Source organism: Tinamus guttatus, unplaced genomic scaffold, assembly GCF_059628265.1.
Source record: "Tinamus guttatus ecotype Peru unplaced genomic scaffold, ASM5962826v1 Tinamus_guttatus_pri_ptg000402l, whole genome shotgun sequence".
Taxonomy (NCBI): domain Eukaryota; kingdom Metazoa; phylum Chordata; class Aves; order Tinamiformes; family Tinamidae; genus Tinamus; species Tinamus guttatus.
This window is the reverse complement of record NW_028288936.1, coordinates 2,373,018-2,396,646: the sequence shown is the minus strand read 5'-3', so window position 1 is coordinate 2,396,646 and position 23,629 is coordinate 2,373,018. Positions and strand designations below refer to the sequence as shown.

At 39.2% G+C, this 23,629-nt stretch overlaps 1 protein-coding gene across 1 annotated transcript in view; it reads left to right on the top strand.

Moving 5' to 3' along the window:
- The window catches only part of PRIM2 (DNA primase subunit 2), an 89,730-nt gene that overhangs the window by 46,906 nt on the left and 19,195 nt on the right, over positions 1-23,629 (top strand). Inside the window, exons 10-11 of the mRNA XM_088531224.1 lie at positions 20,200-20,326; positions 21,838-21,920. Of these exons, the coding sequence (XP_088387350.1) occupies positions 20,200-20,326; positions 21,838-21,920 (210 nt within the window). The remainder of the gene's footprint in view (positions 1-20,199; positions 20,327-21,837; positions 21,921-23,629) is intronic.

Below are 23,629 nucleotides of genomic sequence, written 5' to 3'. Positions count from 1 at the left end.
ACTCCACAGGCCAAGCACCAAGTCCTGCCTGTGGGGGAGGAAAAGCCTCTTGCAACAGCCCAGCCAGGGCAGTAGTGCTGCAGGGAAGCACCAGGGTGTCTGTTCATGGAGGGAAGAGATGACTTCCAACGGCTCTGTGCTTGTTTGGAGCACATCCTTGTGTAGAGTGCTGCCTCCATTTGGAGGGATACCCCATCCCAAACGCAAGCTCTAAATAAGTTGGAGCAAGCTCAGCAGAAAGCTACTGAGGAAGTGAGGGGGCGGTTGGAGACTTTCAAGACCCAAGTGGGGAAAAAAACCTGAGCAATCTGGTGCAATCCCTTGGCTGGCCCTGCTTGGAGCAGAAGGCTGGACTGGATGAGCTCTTGAGATCCCTTCCAGCTTGGGTGTTCTTGTGATTCTATCTGCTCCTGCATGCGAGTAAAATATGTTTTTTGGAGGGGCGGGGGGCGAGGGCCAGTCACTAGAGGGAGACAAGATCCTAAGGAATAAACTAATAGAGTATGTAAGCATAAATAAGAGGTGCTTATGCTGTAATGTTCTGTAGATCTGTACCTCTATAATACAAAAGCAATCATTTTTAAATGAAAATCAAAACATACTAGATAATCTGCTTAGCAGCGCTTTAAGGATGCATGGATCTTCTTCCTGCGATTCATACTGAACAGAAAGAAGTGAAGTTCTTAAAGCACCGTTAGCTTAAATCCCCAGGAATGTTTTCGTTATCAGTCAGGATTGCATTTCATTTTGGTATTTTACCTCCTCATATGTTTGAGATTTGACATTGATACTTAACCCTTTTATTTGGATAATTGTGTCCACTATTTTGAGAATGTTTTCATTAATTGGAAAGATTTCTTTTATTTCATCACAGTTGATTATAATTCTGTAATTGACTGCTATTACTCTTGAATTATTTAAACTATACAAATCTGCCAAAGCCTAGAATGACATGTTGAACAGCAAGCTGCAATATTTGGCATATAAAAGACCAAAATATAAATGTAATTGAAAATCTTATCCTTTTCATTCAAGTTTGAATTCTCCTGAAAGAGACTCTAGGAGAAGACTCTAGGAAAATGTTTGCTCTCCTTTAGTGTTTGAAAAACTTATTAAAAATGCTTCTTATGTAACCTGTAAAATGTTGTCCCCATAAAATGTGTTGAAATTGGAGCAGTACTTTATGATAATAAGGTATTGATATTAGTTAAAACTGTTCTTGCTTATGTGGGTTAATGGGGGATTAGATAGTCAAGGTTTTGATTGAATTACCTTGTGTGAAATTTATAATAAAATGGAAGAGATTTTTTCCCCTTCCACCAGCGATTGTAAAAGTTAGTTTACGTAGAAGCATTTATTAGCTGTACTCTTCTCTCATTTTATCTGTATCCTTTTCTCATTATTTGGAAATCATAATTTCATATTATTTGGAAATTGCTACTTCATACTCTAGTTGTAGTGAGATAGAGCATGTAAATTTTGGAAATTTGGGCGAATCATTTTTATTCTGTTTTGACAAAAATGACACCCTAGTTATACCATTTACTGCGTGTTGAATGGCCACATTCGTCTTCATTTCTGATGGTAAATGTTTCATCAGTTCCCTTTATTTGGAGTGAGATAGGAGAGAAATATTGTAACACTGTAAACTGCAGATTTTTTTTCTGTGTGTGTTAATATTTGGTTCTTCCTGTCACATGCTTGGCATTCGGAACTCTGAAAGGAATAAAACTAATAAGAAACCTTGCATTTTTGGTTTGGAACCCATTTATCTTGTAGGAATATATTTACATTAAAATGATATTGACTGACCTTGTAAATTTGAGGCCATTGCTATTTTTGGCAAAGTTAAAGATACTAGACAGTGTGTGTCTTTAGGACATAATTATGTAGACTTAAGAGTGATCTAGCTTTAATTATGCCTTGTAGCTAATGCAGATGTGTATTAAAATCATGCCTCTGTGCATCTTCCTCTGAAACTTTCGTTCTTTAGCTGTAAATTAGTAATCAGCATATCGGTACAGCCTAAGGTTATCAAAATTTATTGAATATAGACAAAAGTCTTTTTGACTATTTGTCATTTTATATATTTTGTCATAAGGCTTTTTGTGGTAAAAGCTTTGTTTTTAAAAAACTCTTACATTTAAAGTAACTTCTATGTAAAGAGCATAAGTCTTAAGCAGAATTTCTTGAATGAAATGAATCTGAAATAATATTATAGTTACACACACATTAATGTGTATTTTTGTGTCATGGGTGTTAGTCAAGGCTATCACTGAAAATAATAAACCAGAAAAGCATAAAACTTCTTTAGACTCTCACATAGTTGGGTATCATGCACCCAAATCTTGGGAATCCCACTAGTTAGCCCTATGATAAGAATGTGGGCTCTTTCATTGGAAGTGCTTTCCCCTGATGAGCTGCTACCACACTTCCCAATTACTGTATTATGTTCCTTTAAAGCTGAAATTCCCTGAGCATTGTTGTCAGGCCAAAGCTATGGCAACATTTTTCTATGGTTATTCACCTTGAAGTCTATGAAGTACTTTTTTTCTTTCTTTTTTTTTTTTTTTTTTTTTTTTTTTGAGGGGGAGGGCGAGAGGGAGTGTTTAAAAATCTCTCTTTGTACTTTTTATAATCAGCTTTCATTGTGCAACCTTCATTGTAAATGAAAACTTGAGACTGAGCCTATGGCATTTCTTGGGGGCAGAAAAAACTCTGACTCACAATCTCTTCTATCCCAGGGCATTAATTATAGCTTGGGTCAGACTTAGAATCACAGATTTGTTAAGTTTGGAAGAGACTTTTAGAGATCATCTGGTCCAACCCCCCCTGCACACACATGGTCACCTAGAGTACGTGGCACGGGACTTCAGTGTTTTAATTGTACCGGCTACAGAAAAAAGTTAAGCAGATCTGTTTTCACAGTTATATATAGGTACCAAAATCTGTTTTTTAGTGGTAAGATTCATGCAGTGACAAGAATGAAAGCAATAGATGTCTTCAGTAATAAAATTAATTTAGCTCTGAATTTGGTCTTTTACAGCATGCTTTATTTCCAGCAAATGCACATTTTTTCAAGCAGCTCTTTTCATACTGTAGTATTTTTTGTTTTATAAACCGCATGTATAAAAGTGGCTGTTAAAGCTAGACCTTTAGTTTTCTAAGATTCCTTTTTGTACTCTTGAACCGCTTGTCAGCCTTGCACTTTATTATCACCATAGAAAGACTGTGTACTTATAAGACGAGATTTCTATTTTATTAGCCATCACAGTAGTGGCAAGCTATTAAGTCAGTGACATTTTAAGAAAAGTAATAGAAAAGCTTGTGTGTGAGGATGCCCAATTTCTAAGTTCAAGCATTGTGAACCAGCCGAGTATCCCGAACTATGGGCTTCAGAGTGCTCTCCTGAATACCCTCCTGCCAACACAACCCTGTCATTACTGTCATTTGCTGAAAATGCCTTCTGTACTTCCTCCCCCAACAATATGTACAAGTGCTTAGGATGCCAACCCCAAGTTCTAAAACAGACATTAGCTGTTGTCAGGGTAAAGTTCTACAAATCCATGTATCTTGGGTACCTTTACCTTGCAGGATGACTGAATGACCTACATGGTCCTTCAGCTGTGCTCCTACTCATTTTGAATAGAAAAATACTGAATTTGGAAGATGATGATGTACTAATCTTGGTACAATTGTTTGAAAGAATATTAAATTGAAGTTAGTGAAATGTGCTTTTAGAATTGTATTAAATATTCAGAATTGCTGTAGTCATATAAACTGACTTAAAAAAAACTTCTAAAATCTTTTGTACTTTGTCTTCTGTTTTGAAAAGTCTACTTAATTGTTTAACATCACATAACTGTCATATTCCACATGCCTATATTCAGACAGCAAATCGTAGTTCTGTTTAATACTCAGTCATCCAGAAAAGCAGTGTATTGTATCGAATGTGCAATCTGCTGATATACCACGTAGGCAATGGTGTAAATAAGAAAGTATTTTTACTTTCTGAATTGATTTACCATTCTGCTGCATGTCTTTGAAATGTATTGAATCTCATGAATATAGAAGAGACAGCTCTTTTGTAAGTTATTCATGATATGCACAATTTATGTTTCAGAAAGTTAATATATTGATCTGGGAAAGCTAAATTACTGTGATATATTTGAAGTATTTGAACATTAGAGAAGTTGTGGGTTGTTGCACCTTGCGAAAGAACGGACTCAGTCTGGGATGCAGAGTGAGACAACTTTATTCTCAAACCAACTCCTTTTATACTCTTTTAACACAAGTGTTGCAAAGATTACAATCAATCAGCATCTTGCCAGCCGTGCAGTTGTGGTTATCTTCTTTTCCTTGCTTTGTTCCTCATCTGCTGACAAGACATTCCACATGCTGTTGTTGTCCTCCTCCTTTTCCTGCTTTGCTCCTTGCTGATAAGACATTCGTCCTTGTGGTCAATCATCCACTACCAAGGCATTCAGCACTTCCGTCTCCAAAGCAGGCCTCCACATCTCCCCCTTCTTTATTTGTTTGTGGTATTGCCATAGCTGTTTTTAGCTGAACAGCCATAACTTGGTTAAAGGATCAATCAATCAAGCACTGAACACATAATAAGAAACAAGGCAGATACACTAACAATAAACAAAATACAGTTAGTACAACATACAGGTAGTACAAATGAACAAAATACAGTTAATACAATAATTAGAAACTTTGCGTGAATATGGCTAAGCAAAAGATTGTTTAGTTTGTTGCATTTACTCCCATGGTTTGATTCCAACAAGCATAATAGTGTCCTTTTCCCAAGGTCTCTCCACCAACACTCTCGAGTCTGTCCTTGAGATCCCCCGATCTCCCCCTTCTTTATTTATGAAGAATGCCTGTTTCAAGGCACGGTCTATTAAGCACTGAATTGTTTTTAACAAACATGGGATACAAATTAAAAGGCAAAGAAAGATTATCAAGCACATCAAACCTATTTGCAATGATCCCTTAATCCACGTAGCTAATCCTAAATTCCCCAAAAGATTCCCAAAAATATTGAAACCATCATCTTGACGTAACTTCTGCACTCCTTTTTGTAAATTTTCAATGCTTTTATGGATGGATTCCGAATGGTCAGATAAATTCATGCAACAGAGGCCATCAAAATCCTGACACCCATGGCCTTGTGCTAATAACAAAAAGTCTATAGCAGCTCTATTTTGAAGTGAAGCATGCCTAATAGAATTAACATCTAGCAATAGCCCACTCAGTGCCAGGGAAGTAGCATTAGTCTGTTTTGCCAGCCAGCAACCAAGCCTATTTAAGGTTACTAGCGCTTTCGCTGATGCTACCCCGGGTGTAAATATAGATGCTGATACGATTTCTGCAGTGTTCCAAAATGTTACTTGGTCATCACACTCAGATTGAAAAGCGTGTATGGCGCGCTTGGGGCGTTTTCTATGGTTATTAATCATTGAAATGTTGGGTGTTAATAGAGTCAGCCTTCCAATGCTGCATGGTCCTCCGCATGCGCGAGAGGGGATACCAGGCCAGGCACGATCTCCGCAAATTAGAAATAGGTCCTTTGGTAATTTGAGTGGGTATCTACCAGATAAGGTTAATTTTGCGGCAGTATAGTTGCACCATGCAGTGGCATTTCTATACTCCGGTAGGGTAGCATTCAGCCATTGTATTTTATGTGGCTCCGGATCCTTTGGATCTCGTCTTTTGTATCCTGGGAGAGGAGGGGATACTTCTTTCCAGTTAGCCCATCCATCTGTATAGTTAAGATACACACAATAATCCATTTTTACTGATCCTAACAAATCTAGCTCTTGTGGCTCTATATTCATTTTTGGAAACCATGGGACCCAATTATTCCACTTATCAACTATGTCAGTTGGTTTATCACTTATATATGGACGCCTTTCGAGGGGAACCTGCCAATCATCAACAGGTTGTCCTACCAGACAGGTTACAAAAGGATTTCCTGGACTAGATAATGACAAACATAACGTGTCCTGTCCCGTTTGATTGGCCAGAGTTACCCATATGTTAGTTTTAGGCTGGGGTGGCATCCACTGCGGTGTGGGTGATGTCACGGTGCAGATGATGATGATGACTGTGATAAGAAAGGCTTGATCCATCGAGCAGGTACCCATCTTGGCCCTGTGCCTGTAGAAACACAAGCATATCCTCTACCCCAGGTTATTAAAGGAAAAGGCCCTTCCCACTGATTCGTCTGTGGGTTTTTGGCTACAACCTGGGCTTTTTCCTGAACTTTGTGTTGTCTGTGTGAATCAAAATGTCGGTATATAGGGGGTCCCTCTTCTGTCCAGTAATTTAAAAAATTCAACACATAGCAAGCTTTTGCTATGCTTTCCTGTGGGGATAACCCTACGCTCCCCTTTTTTTGTTTTTGTAGCATATTCTTAAGGGTGCCATGTGTACGCTCAATAATCGCTTGGCCTGTGGGTGAATGGGGGATACCTGTGATGTGTTGGATTCCCCATTGTTGAAAGAATATTTGCGTTTTTTGTGCTATATAAGCTGGACCATTGTCAGTTTTTATAGTTTTTGGCACTCCTAACATTGCAAAGGCCATCATAAAGTGTCGACATACATCTTTGGCCTTCTCACCTGTATGTACAGAAGCATAGATACAGGATGAGAAGGTATCAACAGAAACATGCACATATTTAAATCTACCAAATTCAGGGATATGAGTTACATCTGATTGCCAAATTTCAAGCGCAGAAAGACCACGAGGGTTTACTCCAATGGATGGTACTGGTAAAATGCGTTGGCAGTCTGGGCATGACTGTATGATTTGTCTAGCTTGTTCCTGAGTCAATTGGAACGACCTCCGTAACGCTTTTGCATTTTGGTGATAAAAATCATGCGACAAGCGTGCTTGTGCAAAGCGATCTGGTAGAACTACAGCTCCTGCAAGGCTGTCTGCTTGAGCATTACCTTCGCTAATAGGTCCAGGCAGTGAGGTGTGCGAGCGTACATGTTGGATAAAGTACGGATAAATCCTTCTGTTTAATAGCCATCTGAGCTTCCAGAGAAGCGCAAAGAGGGTCTCGTTTGAAACCTCTTTTAAAAAGGAGTGTTCTAATCTAGAGACTAACCCTGCGACATAGGCAGAGTCTGTTATAATGTTAACTGCAGAGGGCCATCGCGTAAAGACACGGACGACCGCTGATAATTCCACTATTTGTGGTGAGCCTGTGACAACATGTACGTCGCTCTCCCAATGCCCTTCATCATTTTTCCAGACTACAACTGCACGACCTGTCCTACCTGAGCCGTCAGTAAATACTGTAAGAGCATCAGGTATTGGCGTAAGGCTCAAATGGGAAACCGGTAATAGAGAAAGAGAGTTAAAAGACTGTATGATTTTATGTCCTGGAAAGTGGATACTTATTTGTCCTGGATAATCTGCCAAGGCACACTGAAAAACAAAAGACTGGTGAGTCAAAAAGGTTAATTGTTTTGTACTGAGTGGTAAATAAATAATATCAGGCTCTGTGTCATCTAGAAACATCAAACGCTCTCTTCCTTTTTGAATAACCATCGCAATCATATCAATAGCAGTGGTGACAGTTTTGCCAAAATTATGAGGTAGAAACACCCATTCTAAGATTATTAACGGACATGCATCCTGTGGTATCCATTGTGCTAACAGGCCATAAGGTTGGAAGCTAGAATAAAAAACAAAAAGACTGATAGGATAGTTCTGCTTTCGTCTGTGAACAGTCTGAGTGGTTAATTTGTTCACAACTTTGTCAAGTGCAGCTTGCGCAGGAGGGGTAAGCTTCCTTGGGGATGTCAAACTTGTGTCTCCTTCTAAAAGCTTAAATAGAGGATGTAATTCCTCCGTGGAAATCCCTAGGGAGGGACGGATCCAGTTAATAGTTCCCAAAAGTTTTTGAAGACCATTTAAAGTTTTTATGTCTGTTTTTAGAGTCAATAATTGTGGTCGAATTTGATGATCAGAAATTCTCCATCCTAAATATCGCCAAGGCGGAGTTTCCTGTACTTTATCTTCTGCAATTTTTAATCCTGCAGCCGATGCTGCTCGTGTAATCTGACGCAGAGCCTCTTGTGCTGTTTCCTTTTGCTCTGCAGCAATCAATATGTCATCCATATAGTGATAGATGAGGACATTGTTGAAATACTTCCGTACTGGACTTAAGACTGCTGCCACAAATTGTTGACATAATGTAGGACTATTTTTCATGCCTTGTGGCAAAACTTTCCAATGATATCTGTTATGGGGTTCCATAGCATTGATGGAAGGTACAGAAAATGCAAACCGAGGTGCATCCTGTGGTGCAAGTGGAATGGTAAAGAAACAGTCTTTCAAATCTATTATGATCAAAGTCCATGTTTGAGGTAACATCGCTGGAGAAGGGAGTCCAGGCTGTAAGGCTCCCATATCTTCAATGACCTCATTGATTTTTCTAAGGTCATGTAAAAATCTCCAGGAATTATTTTTCTTTTGAATTACAAAAACTGGTGTATTCCAGGGGCTTGTAGTAGGAACTATATGTCCAGCTTGCAATTGTTCCTCTACTAACTTGTGTAACTGCAGCAGTTTATTTCGTGGAAGGGGCCACTGATCCACCCATACCGGCTTGTCTGTTTTCCAGATCAAGGGTTGGACCTGCTGCTGGATAGTAGCCCCTAAGAAAAATCCGTACTTAACTGCATGCCCCATTGACTCAAACAGTCTCTCCCCCACAGGGTAACGGATCCAGGCAATATAAATGGTCTAATGGTTGCGGTTCTCCCTTCCGGACCAATAATATTTATCAAGCTTTCGCTTTGCATTGGGGTACTCTGCCCACCAATTCCCGAAAGCAATGTATGCGCATTCACTAGGGGTAAACTGTTTGGCCATTGCGAGGCAGCAATGACTGTAACGTCCGCTCCACTATCTAAAATTCCTTGTGCATTAAACTTTATCACTCCTGATTGTAGTGTACAGGATATCTGTGGGCGGTTCATAGTTATCTGTTGAGTCCAGAAAATCTCTGGTTGTTCCGTGGACCCAAAAGAGCCTATGCCGCATTTAGTTTTTGCAGCATTTGGTGTCTGTGGTAAAAAGTATACTAGTTGTGCTATTCGGCTCCCCGCTGGCACAGTACAGGGTGGTATCGGAGTCCATACCATTATCTTTATTTCTCCTTTGAAATCTGCATTGATAACTGCAGGTAACACAAACAGCCCTTGTCTTGTTGTTGAAGATCGCCCAATCAATAGTGCTGCCATTCCTCGCCCCAGGGGGCCATGGACACCAGTTGGAATTAGCACAACTGATGTATCAGTAATTAGCACTTCTATTGTGGTGGCCAGGTCCATACTGGCGCTGCCCCCTGTGCTGGCGCACAAGCGGCGGCTGCTTCCCGGTGAGGCCGCTCTGAGGGGTGATTTGCTGTCACAGCGCAACCCCTCGCCGCGCTGCGCTTGAAGTTTCCCGAAGGGGCTAATGGTTGACCTTCCTTATCAAATTTTGATCGACACTGATTAACATAGTGTCGTCCTTTGTGACAGCGCGGACATATTCCAGGCGCTCCTCTGTTTGCTTGCCTTTTTGGACAGTATTTACGGATATGACCAAATTGGCCACAAGCAAAGCATGGATTTTTCATAGACATTGTTGCAAATGTCTCGGCCATCAGAGAACATTCATACAGTTTAGAGCCGACGTTAATGCACGCCTTCAGCATGTCATCAATAGTAGGATCTTTTAGTGTTCGCAAAACTCTCTGGCAATCAGGGTTAGCATTCTCAATTGCTAGTTGTTTAAAAATGTAGCTTCGTGCTTGTTCATTATCAATTTGCTTCTCCAGAGCCTCATTAAGCCTATCTAAAAACTTCATGTAAGGCTCATTCGCATCTTGTCTTATGGTAACAAAAGGCTGTCGTTGTTTACCAGCCTCCGGGACGGCCTTAAGGGCGCGGAGAGCAAGTGCCTTAACTTGCTGCAGGCCCTCAGGGGGAATTCCTGCTTGTGCTGTTGTGGCACTGTGGCCACCCTCCCCCATTAGCATGTCCACAGTAACAGTCCGTAAAGGACCTCTTTTTGACTGGCGCTGGTTTTCCTCCCCCTGTGCTCGAGCAAGCTCTCTCATTTTCAATTCCCACATCGTATACTGCATATCAGTCATAATCAGGCGAAACAAAGTTTTAAAATCGTGAGGAGTAAAAACCGAAGAATCACAAAGAGTTTGTATAAGGTGGGTGGTATATGGTGCGCCAAGGCCGTGATCTGTCACCGTGCGCCGCACGTCCTTAATAAGATTGTATGACAATCCTTCCCAGCGTGGATTCTGGTCTGGCGCATAGATAACGGGGAAGGCTTTCAGCATGCCCACATCCCCCGCCTGTTTTGCTCCTCGTTTTACTGAAGCCCATTTATCATGCAGATCCAGGGAGTATAGGTCTGGTTCCTTCTCAGGGTTAATAGGACCCGGGTCAAAAGGATTATCGTCCTGGTCATCAGGCGACTGTACCGTGAAGGCTTTTGTAGCGCATTTTGTTTCCTGATTCTCATCAGGACATGACTGAGGTAATGGAGGCGCGGAGGGGAAGGCAGGAGCCTCGACTCCGTCATTTGTGTTCAACTGCGGCCCACTGTGAGATTTCAGCGTTTCGAATACAACTCGCCATTGTGGCAACAGGCCAGCAGCAGCCTTATCACCGCGAGTGGCACAGTCCCATAATCGGACCCCAATTTGGTCCCACTTCTCCGTATCAAATACGTTCTTACTGTTCACGGAGGGATCATTTTTAGAAGCCCATGCAAGAACCTTTTGTAGATCTTCCTCATCTAATTTCTTGCCCTGTTGTTTTAAGATCTTAGAAAAGGCTTCTAAAACATCTTTTTGTTCCTTCGTTAAGTGTAGCCCCATAGTCCCCAGCTGCTTACCTCTTTCCTTTCAAGAGGTGTTGGTGTGCACACAAAGGACGCTTCCTTTCAGCGTGATCCTTACGCTTCCTTTCAGCGTGAATCCCGGGAGTTCAGCTGGGCGGTGCAGCCAAGAGAGAGCTAGTCTTCGTGCCCCACGTTGGGCGCCATTTGTTGCACCTTGCGAAAGAACGGACTCAGTCTGGGATGCAGAGTGAGACAACTTTATTCTCAAACCAACTCCTTTTATACTCTTTTAACACAAGTGTTGCAAAGATTACAATCAATCAGCATCTTGCCAGCCGTGCAGTTGTGGTTATCTTCTTTTCCTTGCTTTGTTCCTCATCTGCTGACAAGACATTCCACATGCTGTTGTTGTCCTCCTCCTTTTCCTGCTTTGCTCCTTGCTGATAAGACATTCGTCCTTGTGGTCAATCATCCACTACCAAGGCATTCAGCACTTCCGTCTCCAAAGCAGGCCTCCACATCGGGTGTTTTTTTTTTTTTTTTTTTTTTTTTTTTAAGTTAGGTACTGATTTTTATATTAGACTCTCTAACCTTAGTTAGCTGCGAAACTGCAAATCAGATTATTTGAACATCCTGACCCTTCTCTCTGGGATTTTATCTTCCTCAGAAGTCAGAAAATCACTTCAGGTGACTTGCAAGGCAAGTTTGATTATTTAAATTCCAAACTTTTTTCTCCCTCCTTCCAGGAGTGGATTATTACTGAGATCATGCTACATTTTCTTAATGGTGTTGGGATTTGGGGCATGAGAACTGCAGTAATAACAGTGAAGCTCTGAGGAATTGCTTTTGTTTGAAAAAGAAATACTTTTGAAAATGAATTAAAGTAGTTATGTACAGTCTTTTCTGTATTTTCTAACCAGAGTTATTTCCCTGATACTATATGTGTGTGTTTTCCCTCCCCGCCCCGTTTTAACAACCATGAAGTTGAAACTAAAATCGCTTGTTCATTGTTCATTCTCCTGAAACAGTTCAGAGCAGTGTTTTAAAGCTTTTTTGTTTTTTTATTTGAGTTTTCTCTCTGAGTCATCTTTTAATAAATGATCAGTCTTGTGTGTGTTGGAGCAATCTCTGTCACTGAATGGTGAAAGATGCTTGTCATACTGAGGTCTATAGAGTTCAAGTATTATTCCTTGATTGCAGTACAATCTAGTAGTAGATGTAATAAAAAGGCTTTTATATGTAAGCAGTCATGCTTATTATGACAGCAAGGGCTAATATTGGTAATTTTCAGAACTTCAGTTTCCTTTGATCATAATCCTAAAATGTGATTTGATGTCTTTGCTACATCATCTTTCTAATTATAGCCTGTGTTCATTTATGTCTCTGATTTATACTTAAGCTTCTGATTAGAACCGATTTCCAACTGTTTTTTGTCTGGGATACAAAATTATTTTTCTAATATAGGTCTTGTAGATCTTGGTGTCACAGGAGAGGAAGAGTATGATGTTGACTTTGTTCCCTCCTCTCCAGTAAATACTAATTTGGGTATATGTTACAGTTTAATACGTCCTGAACATGAGACTATTAATGTGAGTGGTTGAAATTGATACGATAGCAGATCGTTTAGAGATCAGGACAAAAGCTTGGATAAACAGTAGAAATTTAGGTTTTAAATTTTACAGGGAACCGTGGCCGGTTTTTAGTCGTCTTCTCCTATCCCTTGTTTTTTCTACTGGTGTACTGCTACACACAGGATGACTTTTCCCAAACCCAACACCCCCAAAATAACTGCCCCATGGTGAGATGTGATTACATTCTTTGTACAAGGCTCTTAAGAGTTTGCAAGTAGGATTTTGTGCTTCTTTCCTGTCACTTGCGTTGTCTTAATGAAATTAGGGTAAGGGGGTAGAGAAAGTTTAGAGCTTTGAGGCAGATCAGAAAGGAAGAGGAGGCTGAAACTCGCTGAAGAGGCGGAGGCAGATGCCTATGAAGGTTTCAGTTAGCGGCCAGGCCTTTCATTCTCTGCAGTACTTCTGAGTTCATGTTCTCACAGATGTGGCAGTTGGAGGCTTACTGCATTTCTTTTCTGATTGGTGTACGTCGTCTTTACTCTAGGATCGTAAGTTCCCGTTATGATCAATAGAAATGTAGTCAATACAGTCAATAGTGTCTAGAGAACGATTTGTTTAATGAGCTACTCAGGGGCTACTTTAGGGTAAATTGAATTGCTCCCCAGGCTCCACTGATTGCGTTGGCCTCCATTGATGATCATTGGGGATGTCTAGATTTAAACGTCTGCAACTGAATCCTATTCTTACAGGCGGTCAGTGACTCTTCTGCTTTTGTTTAACTCTTAGTTCTTTGACTGTATTACATGCCGAACTTCTGTCTAATTTGCAATCTGTTAAAACTCCTAAAGCTCTTTCAGTGATGAAGCTTCATGTGTTTTCCTCTGACACTAATGGTTTTGGAGAGATTTTTTTTTTTTTCTAACTGCCACTTTTTATAAAATTAATATTTTACTTAATTTATAACTTTTTACTGAAATGCACCTTTGAATTGTATCAGTTAACTTATGTGAACAATGTAATGCAAAAAAAAAAAAAAAAAAAAGCTGAAAAATCAGTGAATGGCATGGTGTGTTTCTAAATCTTGAAGTACTGGAAGCATGTCTTCCTGACTGTATGGAATTACTTTACATCTTTGATTTCTGTCTAGAAGGCTAACACAAAAACAGTGACTTTCAGTAGTAGCAGCCCAACTGCAGCTCCAAGGGATTTCTTTGTTACTTAATGGCAGGGAGGTTGGACTGCATGACCTCTAGAGGTTCCTTCCAACCTCAGCTGGTCTCACAGTAGGTCAAAGAAGGTTGGGGAAGAACTGTGTTGCTGGGTGCAACCCTCCAGGTGTTTGCCCAGTGATGTCTTAGCCTTGAGATCTTTCTTTCCAGCATGCCAGGATCCCCTTGACCACTCTTGATCTGACCAGAAGCAAGTCAGATGCATCAGATGCGACTACAGTGGAAACCTACTGTCCTGCTACAAGCTGATGATCAGTCAAGGGCTGTTTGACATATAGCCCCGAAGAAGACAGATGCCATGATTTGCAGTCTTTATATTCCTTTTTCCTGCTTTGCTTCTTCTAGTTTCATCACCTCCTCCACTCTGCAACCGGTTTTATCCCCTACCCCGTGACCAGTTTCCTCTCTTCCTAAACAATCAACCCGTGCCTGGTTGCTTTGGTCGGTTGTGCTAAATCTGTGCCAGAATCTGGTATCCCTGGTGCAGTTATGTGGCTACTGCTGACCCTGGGAGAGTCTGTTTCCCCCCGGAGACTCCAGCAGTCCCCTTAAGATACCAGGGAGGCCATTTCTCGTGCAACTTCTCCTTAAACAACCTCTTGCTTGGTGAAATTCAGCTGTTCCTTGTAGTGCTGTGAGATTTGCTAGCTTCTTGCATTTTTGGCTGTAACCAGCAATTTTCTCATGTGTTTCTGCTGTCCTTTCAGAGGACTTAACCTTGGGCTAGGGAATAGTCATCTTCCTGCAGCCCCTTGCAGTATCTAGGAAAGATCTTTGTTTTGTATCTAGCAGGTGTAGGCATTATAGGGGAATTCTATCCTCCTTCCCAGGAGGATAGTAATCACCTTTGTTGCTTTCACAATAGGGAAGAACCAAAATCTCAGAGTAATCTTGGAAGTAGCTGATCTGTGGACTGAAGTGTTTGGAGCATCTTGGGACATGGTCATCAGGTGCTGGAACCACATAAACGCCTGATTAGAAATCTATAGGTGTAAACATACAAATTTGTGTTGATTTTTTCTCTGAGGGAGAAATACAGATCTTGCCTAGAGAACTTGATTGTTGGATTATTATTTCTTCTATTTTCTATAGTCTGAAATGCTTATTTTCTTAACTTTAATGGTAACTCATGAGCGCGATTTTTTCTATATGTGTTTTATTTCAAATGACAAGGAATCGACAGCATTGAACTGTTGGAGAACTACATGAAATGATTTAGTGTAATTCCATGAGAAATTGGGAGGTTGGTGCAGTGTAATATGGAAGTGCTTCATTTGTTTTAGGTATAACTGTCTTGTCGTTGGGGAAAAATGCTATAAATAGATGATATTATGCTAAGGAGATTGGATATTATGCCAAGGAAATTGCTTCATAGTCTGTAGAAATAATCCTGAAACAAAGACTGTTGTATAATTCTGTAATTGCAAAGACATTTCAGTTGACCAGAAGTAGAAATAAATCAAATATAATAATAAATACTTGGGCAATATTTTTTTCTTCATTTTTAATGCTCCCCTGTAAGAGGCGTCACAACTTAAGATGTTCTTGATGGCCATTTAAAGGAACATGGAAGTAATACTCAACCTTTGCAACTTGCACAAACTGTTGTACCCATGTAAACTGCTTTTCTGACCCTGTGTAAAGCACCTACCTTCCCTGCATCAGTTTCGTGGTGGTGGCTGTCATGCTAGCTCATTAAAGGAGACAGTAAAATAATCCAGAGGGGCAGCAACCAGTGAACTTCAGTTGATTTTATTCACCAGTGCAAGATCTTTGTGATAGCAGCACCCACCATTACCTGGCGTGAGTATCTGCTCTTTGCACTGTCAACGAGATGAGTTTCAGTCCCTGATCAAGTGCTGTGTGTACGGGATCTTCAGGGAGTTTGGCTGCCCGCCATCCACAAGATTTTCCCCTTCCCTATCTTGCGACTGGGGAGAGTACCCAAAGTTTCCCCATCCTTAGAAAAATCCTGTTAGAGGTGTTTTTAAGATGTGTTTTGCTGATAATTTGATGCAGTGCCTTAAGGAAGAAGGCTGCCTGCTATGGCTTGCTAGGTGCTATGAAGATATTTTACTTTTATAATTAATAAATACTCTACCAATTCAAAGTTTTGGTACATATAACTGTATAGATAGATAGCATATAGAAATGACATGTTTAGCTAAATTGTATTGATATAAGCTTAGGTTACTGTAATAAAAGTCTATATTACCATGTTTTTGTGCGAGTGGTCTGGAGTAGCTGAGAAGCTATCCATGCAGTACGTTCATGTAGATGGCGAGTGAGTAAATTGTTTTATCAAAAGTTTTCTGATTTCTTATGGCAGATGAAACCACCTGCAGGGCAGAGCAATCCTTTCCTCCAGCCTGGGAATAGCTGAGGTGGGAGAAGAAGAGGAGGCCATTTGTACTCGGTCTGAAACATTCCGTAATAACTCCCACAAAGCATGTTAGACTTTTTTTTCATCTCACTCTTAGCTGTGTCTCTGGTCTGCATTTAAAGCATAAAAATTGTATTTCAGGTTAAGAATTTAGGATAAATGGAAACCTGTTTATAGTTGACAGATAATGAAATATTTATTTATGCTTCTAAATGACAGTCATGCTTAGGAAAAGGTAACCTCAAGCTTCGGTTATTTTTAGACAGGTGAGCTTTAAAAAAAAAAAAAAAAAAATTTTTGGACAAAGATGTGCCAGCTAAGCTGTGTCAACAGTAATGATGTGAATCAATTATTTTAAATTATTTCAGAAACTGCACAAGTTTATGCAATAAATTTGAGTTTGAAGTTGTTATCTGTACATGCTCATACAATCTTGGTCAAGAAATTGCCTGATGACTATTATAAAAGGTGTTAAACCACTACGTCTTTGAGTTTTGCAGAGTTGGAGCTAAGCTGGTAGTCAGCCAAGAAGCTAGACAAAATTACTATAGCCATTTTGCGTAGTTGTTAGATTTAAATTTTCCTGTACTGTAAGGAATAGACAGATAAAAACTTACATGACCATATAAAGTTATTTAAACTGAAACATAAAAGTTTTGCAAAAATGTGAACCTGAGTTTGCAGTGCTTGAAAGACCTTGTCAGCAAATTATTTGCCATCCTGATACGCATGCTGAATATCAAATTTGATAACCTAGCGAAATTCTCCGAAAATGAAATCCACAGAGGGCCTGATTCCATGCCCAGATGCTAATCTGCAAATCTGACAAGTGATATAGGCCAAGTACCAGGCACAGTAACTCTGTGGTGACCTGGTGCATCCGTTCTGCAGGGACGCCTCAGAAATGGCATTCACAACTTTTCTCTGTCACTGAATTTGTGTTCAATTTTATCTACTTGATGATTGAGGTACATATAAGGATTAGTACATGCTATGTTTAATGAAGTGCCATGTGGTCTGTCTGAGAATACGAGTTATCTGTGGCTTATCTTTTTTCCAAGAATAAACTCTTGACTAAATTAGAACAAGATGTAAAAGCCAGCAAATCTGTCTGTCCCCATGTCTTTGGTACTGTTCTAGTTTTAGGCTGTTGCCTCGCATACTCTAGGGGCCTTGCAGGCAGAATATCTGATACAGGAGATAGCTATTAATGGGTTTTCATTGGAATTAATTAAGAGCCACAGCAGGAAACTGTTCCCTTGGGAAAGTATTCAGGAATACTATAAATTCATCAGGTCCGTGGAACCTGGTGAGATGCCCATGGTGAGCGCAGAGGGAGCTGGCTGATACCCCTGCCAGGCATCCTGGATGTTCAGGGCCATCCTTGTAACCTCGGCAGTGAGGGGAGATTCCCGAAGACAGGAAGAAAGAAGATGTCAGCCTTGTTGTCAAGAGCAACACATTAGCTTAAAAACAAAACTTCTAAGTTCTTACTGGGCAGATAGTTCCTTTTTTTTTTTTTTTTTCTTTCTTTCTTTCTTTCTTTCTTTCCCTGAGCATTGAATATTGAATTGCGTCTTGAGTTTTCATCTTTTAAAAGTTTTCTACTATAATAATGATATAGGAGAAGGATTGTAGTTTTGAAGTTGATTTCCTGAAATAGTCGACAAACAAGTAATTTATAAGGAATTAGAATGATGCTGCAAAAACTGATGTGCGTGATGATTGTTCTGCACATAGTCTGTTTTATTCTGTTCAAGGAAGCCCACTGTATCAATTTGGAGGAGTAAAATAAGTTGCAAGTGGCGGCTCTTCACCTCTTCTTTGCAATTGCAAACATGTCTGGTCCTTGATGCTTTCACATGCAAAAGGCATTGCTCTAGAGGGGGATTTTTCTTTCTCCGTTTTATGCTCTTGCTAGAGTAATACTACTAGGAGAAAAAGAAAAAAAACAGTCTGATCATTGTGTCCATCCCCCAGTGTATATGGGGTTATTCCTTAGGATGCGTTTTCGGAGATTAAAAGCTGCAATTCATGAATCTTTGGTCTCTTCTCACTGAGAAATACTCTGTGGTCTGGGTACTGGCACTGCTAAAAAACAGTTGTGTAAGGAAAGCTGAAACATTTGAGGAAAGTACATGATTTGGAGTATGAAAACTTGTCCCATGTAGCTGTGTTATGTTTGTATGACATCCGCCACTGCAAACACGTGTTGGGATTCGGAGGGTGGTTATAATGTGAGCTTTATGAGCAGGCAGTAAGTGAGCAGGTGCCTGTTGTTATGAATTGTCTTCTTTTGCAGATGGAAAAGCAATTTTGCCAACTATACATTTTAAACCAGTCCCTTACAAACAAGCTACTGGTTTCTTTGAGACACTCTACCGTTTCGAATATGAATTTGAAAGAGGCTATTAGGGAATGTTAATGTTTATGATTAATTCCAAGAAGCATTATGTAGGAAATGTAGATTAGGAGGTACAATGTTGGTGCTAGCATTGGACAGCTACCTAATAAACACAAAAATAGATTGTAGTTGTTTTCTGAAATTTAAAACTAATTTTGAAACATTTATTGGGTTAGGGGCTTTAGCAGATGTGCCCCTTGCTATTTTGTATTAATTTCAGAAGAGCTGTTTTTTTAAAAACAAACAAGCTTCTGCACTTTCTTTCACTGCTCCTTCTTAGAACTACAGTTCTCATTAATAGTGATTAGTAATACAAATGCATTGATAAAAGTTAAGCTGAGGTTCATAAATATTATATTTTTAAGCATTTTATGAGAGGATTATCATTTGATTATGCAAATAGGTCTTCTGATATCTTAAATTTTTAGGTTCATGTGCCTTAGCTATTGATATTTCTGTAAGTATTGATAGTCCTGTAAAATTAAGTTACTGTTCTACTACTCAAAATAAGAAAATAATCCATGCCCCAAAGAACATGCAGATGAAATGAAACAGATAGAAAATGGCCTCAAAAGATCAGGTAGGATTGCAGGAAACGAATGAGAAGATCATGTTTTGCAACCTGTTTTCAGAAAATGTTGTTTTTGCATATGCTGCTATATAGCTTGTTTCTGCTTACTGCAAGAGTTGCTTCTCAGTATAAAATAATGAGTTAGGTAATAAAAGCAACTTCTATGGGCATTAAGGCAAGTGATGTGAAAAGTACAGCTTGGGATTTCAGTGAGCACAACTGTTAAGAGGGTGTTAATTTTCTGGCAAAATAAGCAATACATCCCAAAACAATCAAGATTTGCTTTTCCCTTAATTTTACTGCTTACTCAAATGCCCTTTATTAAGCAAATGCAACAGAGCTGCCTCTGTGTTTTGCACAAAAGGAGGAAAGGGTCCAAAGTGGTGGGGGAACAGAATAGGTAAAAAGATCATCACAGGCTTTGCCTTTATCTTAACAGATTCACCCAGAGGTTGGAATTTTAAGTATGTAGGTCTTGGTATTTAGCGTTCTCTTTTTCAGATCTTATACGTATAGCCTAATTTTTCTTTATTTTCATGCTTAATTTCTAAGTATTTTTAAGAGTAAATACACCATTTCTTAACTCCCAGTTGCGTTACCTGCCGGTGTACTACAGACATATTGACACGTGTGTATATGTGAATATATGTAAAGGCCAACATCAAGTTTTCAGTATTGCAACATCACTTGAACTGTAGAACTCATTGGCTGTGAAGGAAAAATATCCCTTTGTATGGGGAGTATGGGAGGCTTCTCCCTATTCCCCATACATTTATATATGCCTCCCAGAGTATGGCATGTATAAATGTAAGTGTTTGGAGTATTATTTTAGACTAATGCCGTGAATATATGAAAAATTAAGCTTTTTAAGTGATCCTCTCTTGCACATTTACTTCAGAACTTTGGCATATATTAAAACAATTATTGCTTCAGTTTAAAAGATATTTTTGATGTTACTGTAGTAAGACACTTATGTGCAAGTTGATATAATGTAAAAATTGATGCTAACACCGTGTGACTTCATTTTCACTTCCCTCTGTTTTAATGGGCTTGGAAGACTTATTTTCATTACCCAGTATTCTGTCTACAGAGTAGACAGAAATGCTCGCAGAGCACGTAAGAATATGTATTTATTTTTATTCATATTTTTATTCTTTTTTTTGAGTTTGACAAAGGATATGCTTACAGCATCCGCCACAGCTATGGGAAAGAAGGAAGGAGAACGGATTATACCCCGTACAGCTGCATGAAGATCATCATGTCCAATCCACCAAGTCAAGGGGATTATCATGGTAAGTTCCTAAACAAGCAGTTTGAAAAATAGTGGGAGCTACTGGGCTGGAGAAGAAAAAATTTTCTTAGGTTATTAGTTGAAGAATGAGGCAGTTGCTCTTTTTTTTTTTTTTTTTTTTCCTTCCTTGTGTTCATTTATTTGATGAACAATATCAGGCAAGACAAAACGTTTTTTTGCATTGTAAACTTCACTTTCAGCCAGTCAAATTTAATCTATTAGTATTAATCCTGTTGTGTTCAGAAGGTTAGATCCCTGTTGCTCTTTTAGATTCTTAACTTCTGGTGGTACAATAATATTTTGGCTTTGCAAATTTGTATGTTACCCAGTGTTGACACATCAGATTCTTAGCTGCTGTCTGCATGGAAGTTACCTCTTTGAAAATCATGACTTCTATAGCCATACCTGAGACAACTTAGGTACTGCAAAGGGAGGCTCAATGCAGACTAAATTTTCCCTGCTGTTCCATCATTCTGAAGAAGTAAAGCTTAAGAAATTTGCTTTGCTGTGACAGGGGTAATGAAGAAAGTGTACTGCTTATCCCTTTCCAAAATAGCAGTCACAATCATGCCTATGTATTTAAGTTTTAGCTTTTCTACTGAAATTGTTTTTTAAAAGTTCTGTTTGAATGCAGAGTGAAATTCTACAAGAGTTATAGTTGGAAATATAACCAATATGAAATTTTTACCTCCCAGCAAGCTCATATTTTTCGTAAATGTGATGGTGCTCCCTTCAGAAATTCTCTGGAGGACTTTTGGGTATCAACTGTCGTTGTTGCTACTTCTGTAGTCTCTTAATCTGAATACTTAATTTCAAGACAGCAGTGGTCTTGTACTGTTGTTTTAGATAGTGTTTGATAGCTTTTGACTTCACATATATTGTGTCACCTAGTACAGGGAGACTTTAAAAGTTTAGATTCTTTAAAGTAATCAATTAGAGGTGAGGGAGTTTGAGGAGTAAATTCAATGAAACTGATACTCAGAAGTCTGCCAGGATACTCTAAAATCTTCCGCATTAAAAAAAAAAAAGCATGGAAAGTATGCACTGACTTCACCATGTTCATTCAGTTGCACCTAAAAATTAATTTTGAGGCCCTCCAAAAATCTTGTTTTAGATGCTTTAAAGACTAGCTGGCTCCCATGACTTCTTTTTTGCTGCTTATTGTATTCTGCTCTTACTGAATCGTGGCTTAATATGCCATAGCTATTAAAGGTACTGGTGCTGCTGTTAGCTAGGAACTAAAAAAAACACTTTTCCAGCCAATGAACGAGAATTGTGCCCTGCTTATGCTGGGATATTTGAGGTAACTCCTCAGTCTATTATGCTCTGATAACTATGCAATGGAATAATAATTAAAAAAAAAAAAGAAAGAAACTCTTGTACATATGAACAGTTATCTTTTTATTACTAAGCTGTTAGACAGTTAGGAGCAGCTTGGTCTCTTGAATGCCTTTCTGTGTTAACTCCTGGGTAAATAGCCCTCTCGGTGAGCTTGCCTGCCTTTCCTGCCAGGGTGCCCATTCCGCCACTGTGATCCTGAGCTGTTAAAGCAGAAGCTGCAGTTATACAAGGTGCCTCAAAGTGGAACAAATCAGGTAAGGTATACTTTGTTTGGAGCTTTCTGTAATTTTTTCTGCTATTTTTTTAACTTGCATTTTTACTCCATATTTGTATAGAAATGCTAATGTAATTTCTCCATTTGCATGTGAAATCTTTCTTATAAAAGGTTTAAACCAGAATCATAGCTACCTTCTTGTAGCCTTTCCAAGTTCATGTTGATGCTTGTCATCAGGCTTATGTAATATTACAGGTTGGTTTGTTACTTAGTGTGTACAATGTAGGATTTCATTTTACTCATTCTACTGTACTAGTAAAGTTTAATTGAATATGGCAGTATTTTGAGGAGTTTAATTTTCTGTGGAACTGTAGAAGGCACTGCTGTGTCTTCAATACATATAAGCTATTGTTTTCTGTATTACATTTCTTTTAAAAAAAATCTTAATTACCCTTTGTGCTTACTTTCCATAGGCAGTAAAAGGACATAAAGTCTGTAGTGTAATTCAGAGGTTTCAGTAGATTTTAAAAAGGTAACATAAAATTGAAAACTTAGTTTATGTGGTAACATAGGCACATAGAAAATAGGAACATTTTGCCATGTATACCGAAGGACAGTGACTACTCTTAATTGTTACAGCAAAAGGACAAGTGTATGAAAAGAGATTTTTTTCCTCACTGGAGAAGCATGAACAAGTTAACTTACTTTTTTTGAACAGTCTCAAGCTAATCAAGTACACTAACTGCTTGAGAGCTATTTTAAATCTGTAGGAAAGCATTTCTTCCTCTGTTCACATGGAATAACACTGTTGTGATTCAGGTACCAACAGGCTGCTGAGCTGGATAGAAAATAATGTGAAATTTCTACTTAAAATTGACTGACTGAAAGGACTAAAAGACAATTGTTTTTCCTATTTTTGTTGATTTTTTTTTTTTTCCCCTGGAGTATCTGTATATCTGAGAGGTACTGAAGATACTTTCCTTTGGTGTTTTTTTTTGTTTGTTTGTTTTTTTTTTCCTTTTATTGAAATGTCAAAAATGATGCTGCTCTGAGATTTTTATCTTGTTAATCATTGGAAAAATCAGTGAAGATTAGCTGTTTTAGCTTCTGTGTAGGTAGGATTCAACTGATGTTTTCTCTGGAATGTTTGCACTTTGGACTGTTCGGAGCAGCATCTTCTACATTTGTGTAGTGTTTTATCTTTATGTTGTGGGGTGGGTTTTTTGGTGTGCATACAGATACTGGGCTCCACAGTGGCTGTTCATAGTATAAAGTCATTTTGCTGGATTGCAAAACCTGGTGTTTTGCAGAAGTAGTAGTGGGATACTCAGTGGAGCTGGCAGAGTCTTCCAGCTGGGCAGGAGGAGGAGGACTGGTCCTCATCTATTTCCAAGATCTCATGCAGATCTTGTGGCCAGCACTCATCATTGCTACATTTGCTTGATTATGCGTGACCAGTAGCACTTCAGAATCCTTGAGTCTTCTTAGTCTTCTGAGGAGCACCTCAGAAGTTGCTGACCTTCCAGTGGAGTGTTTTGGGGGAGGTCTGAGAGAGATTAGGTCTTCTAGTGCTTCTGAAATAGTCGCTTTTCCAGCATCTGGGCCTCAAGGTTGTGTTGAATCTCTTGATTCAATGTATCCTTTGAATCTGTTGAATTTTCTGTCAGCTCCAGGTCCTTAGGACCTGAAGGAGATTGCTACCTTGAACGAGTGTTTCAGAGCTTGACCTTTCAGGGATTTATTATAATA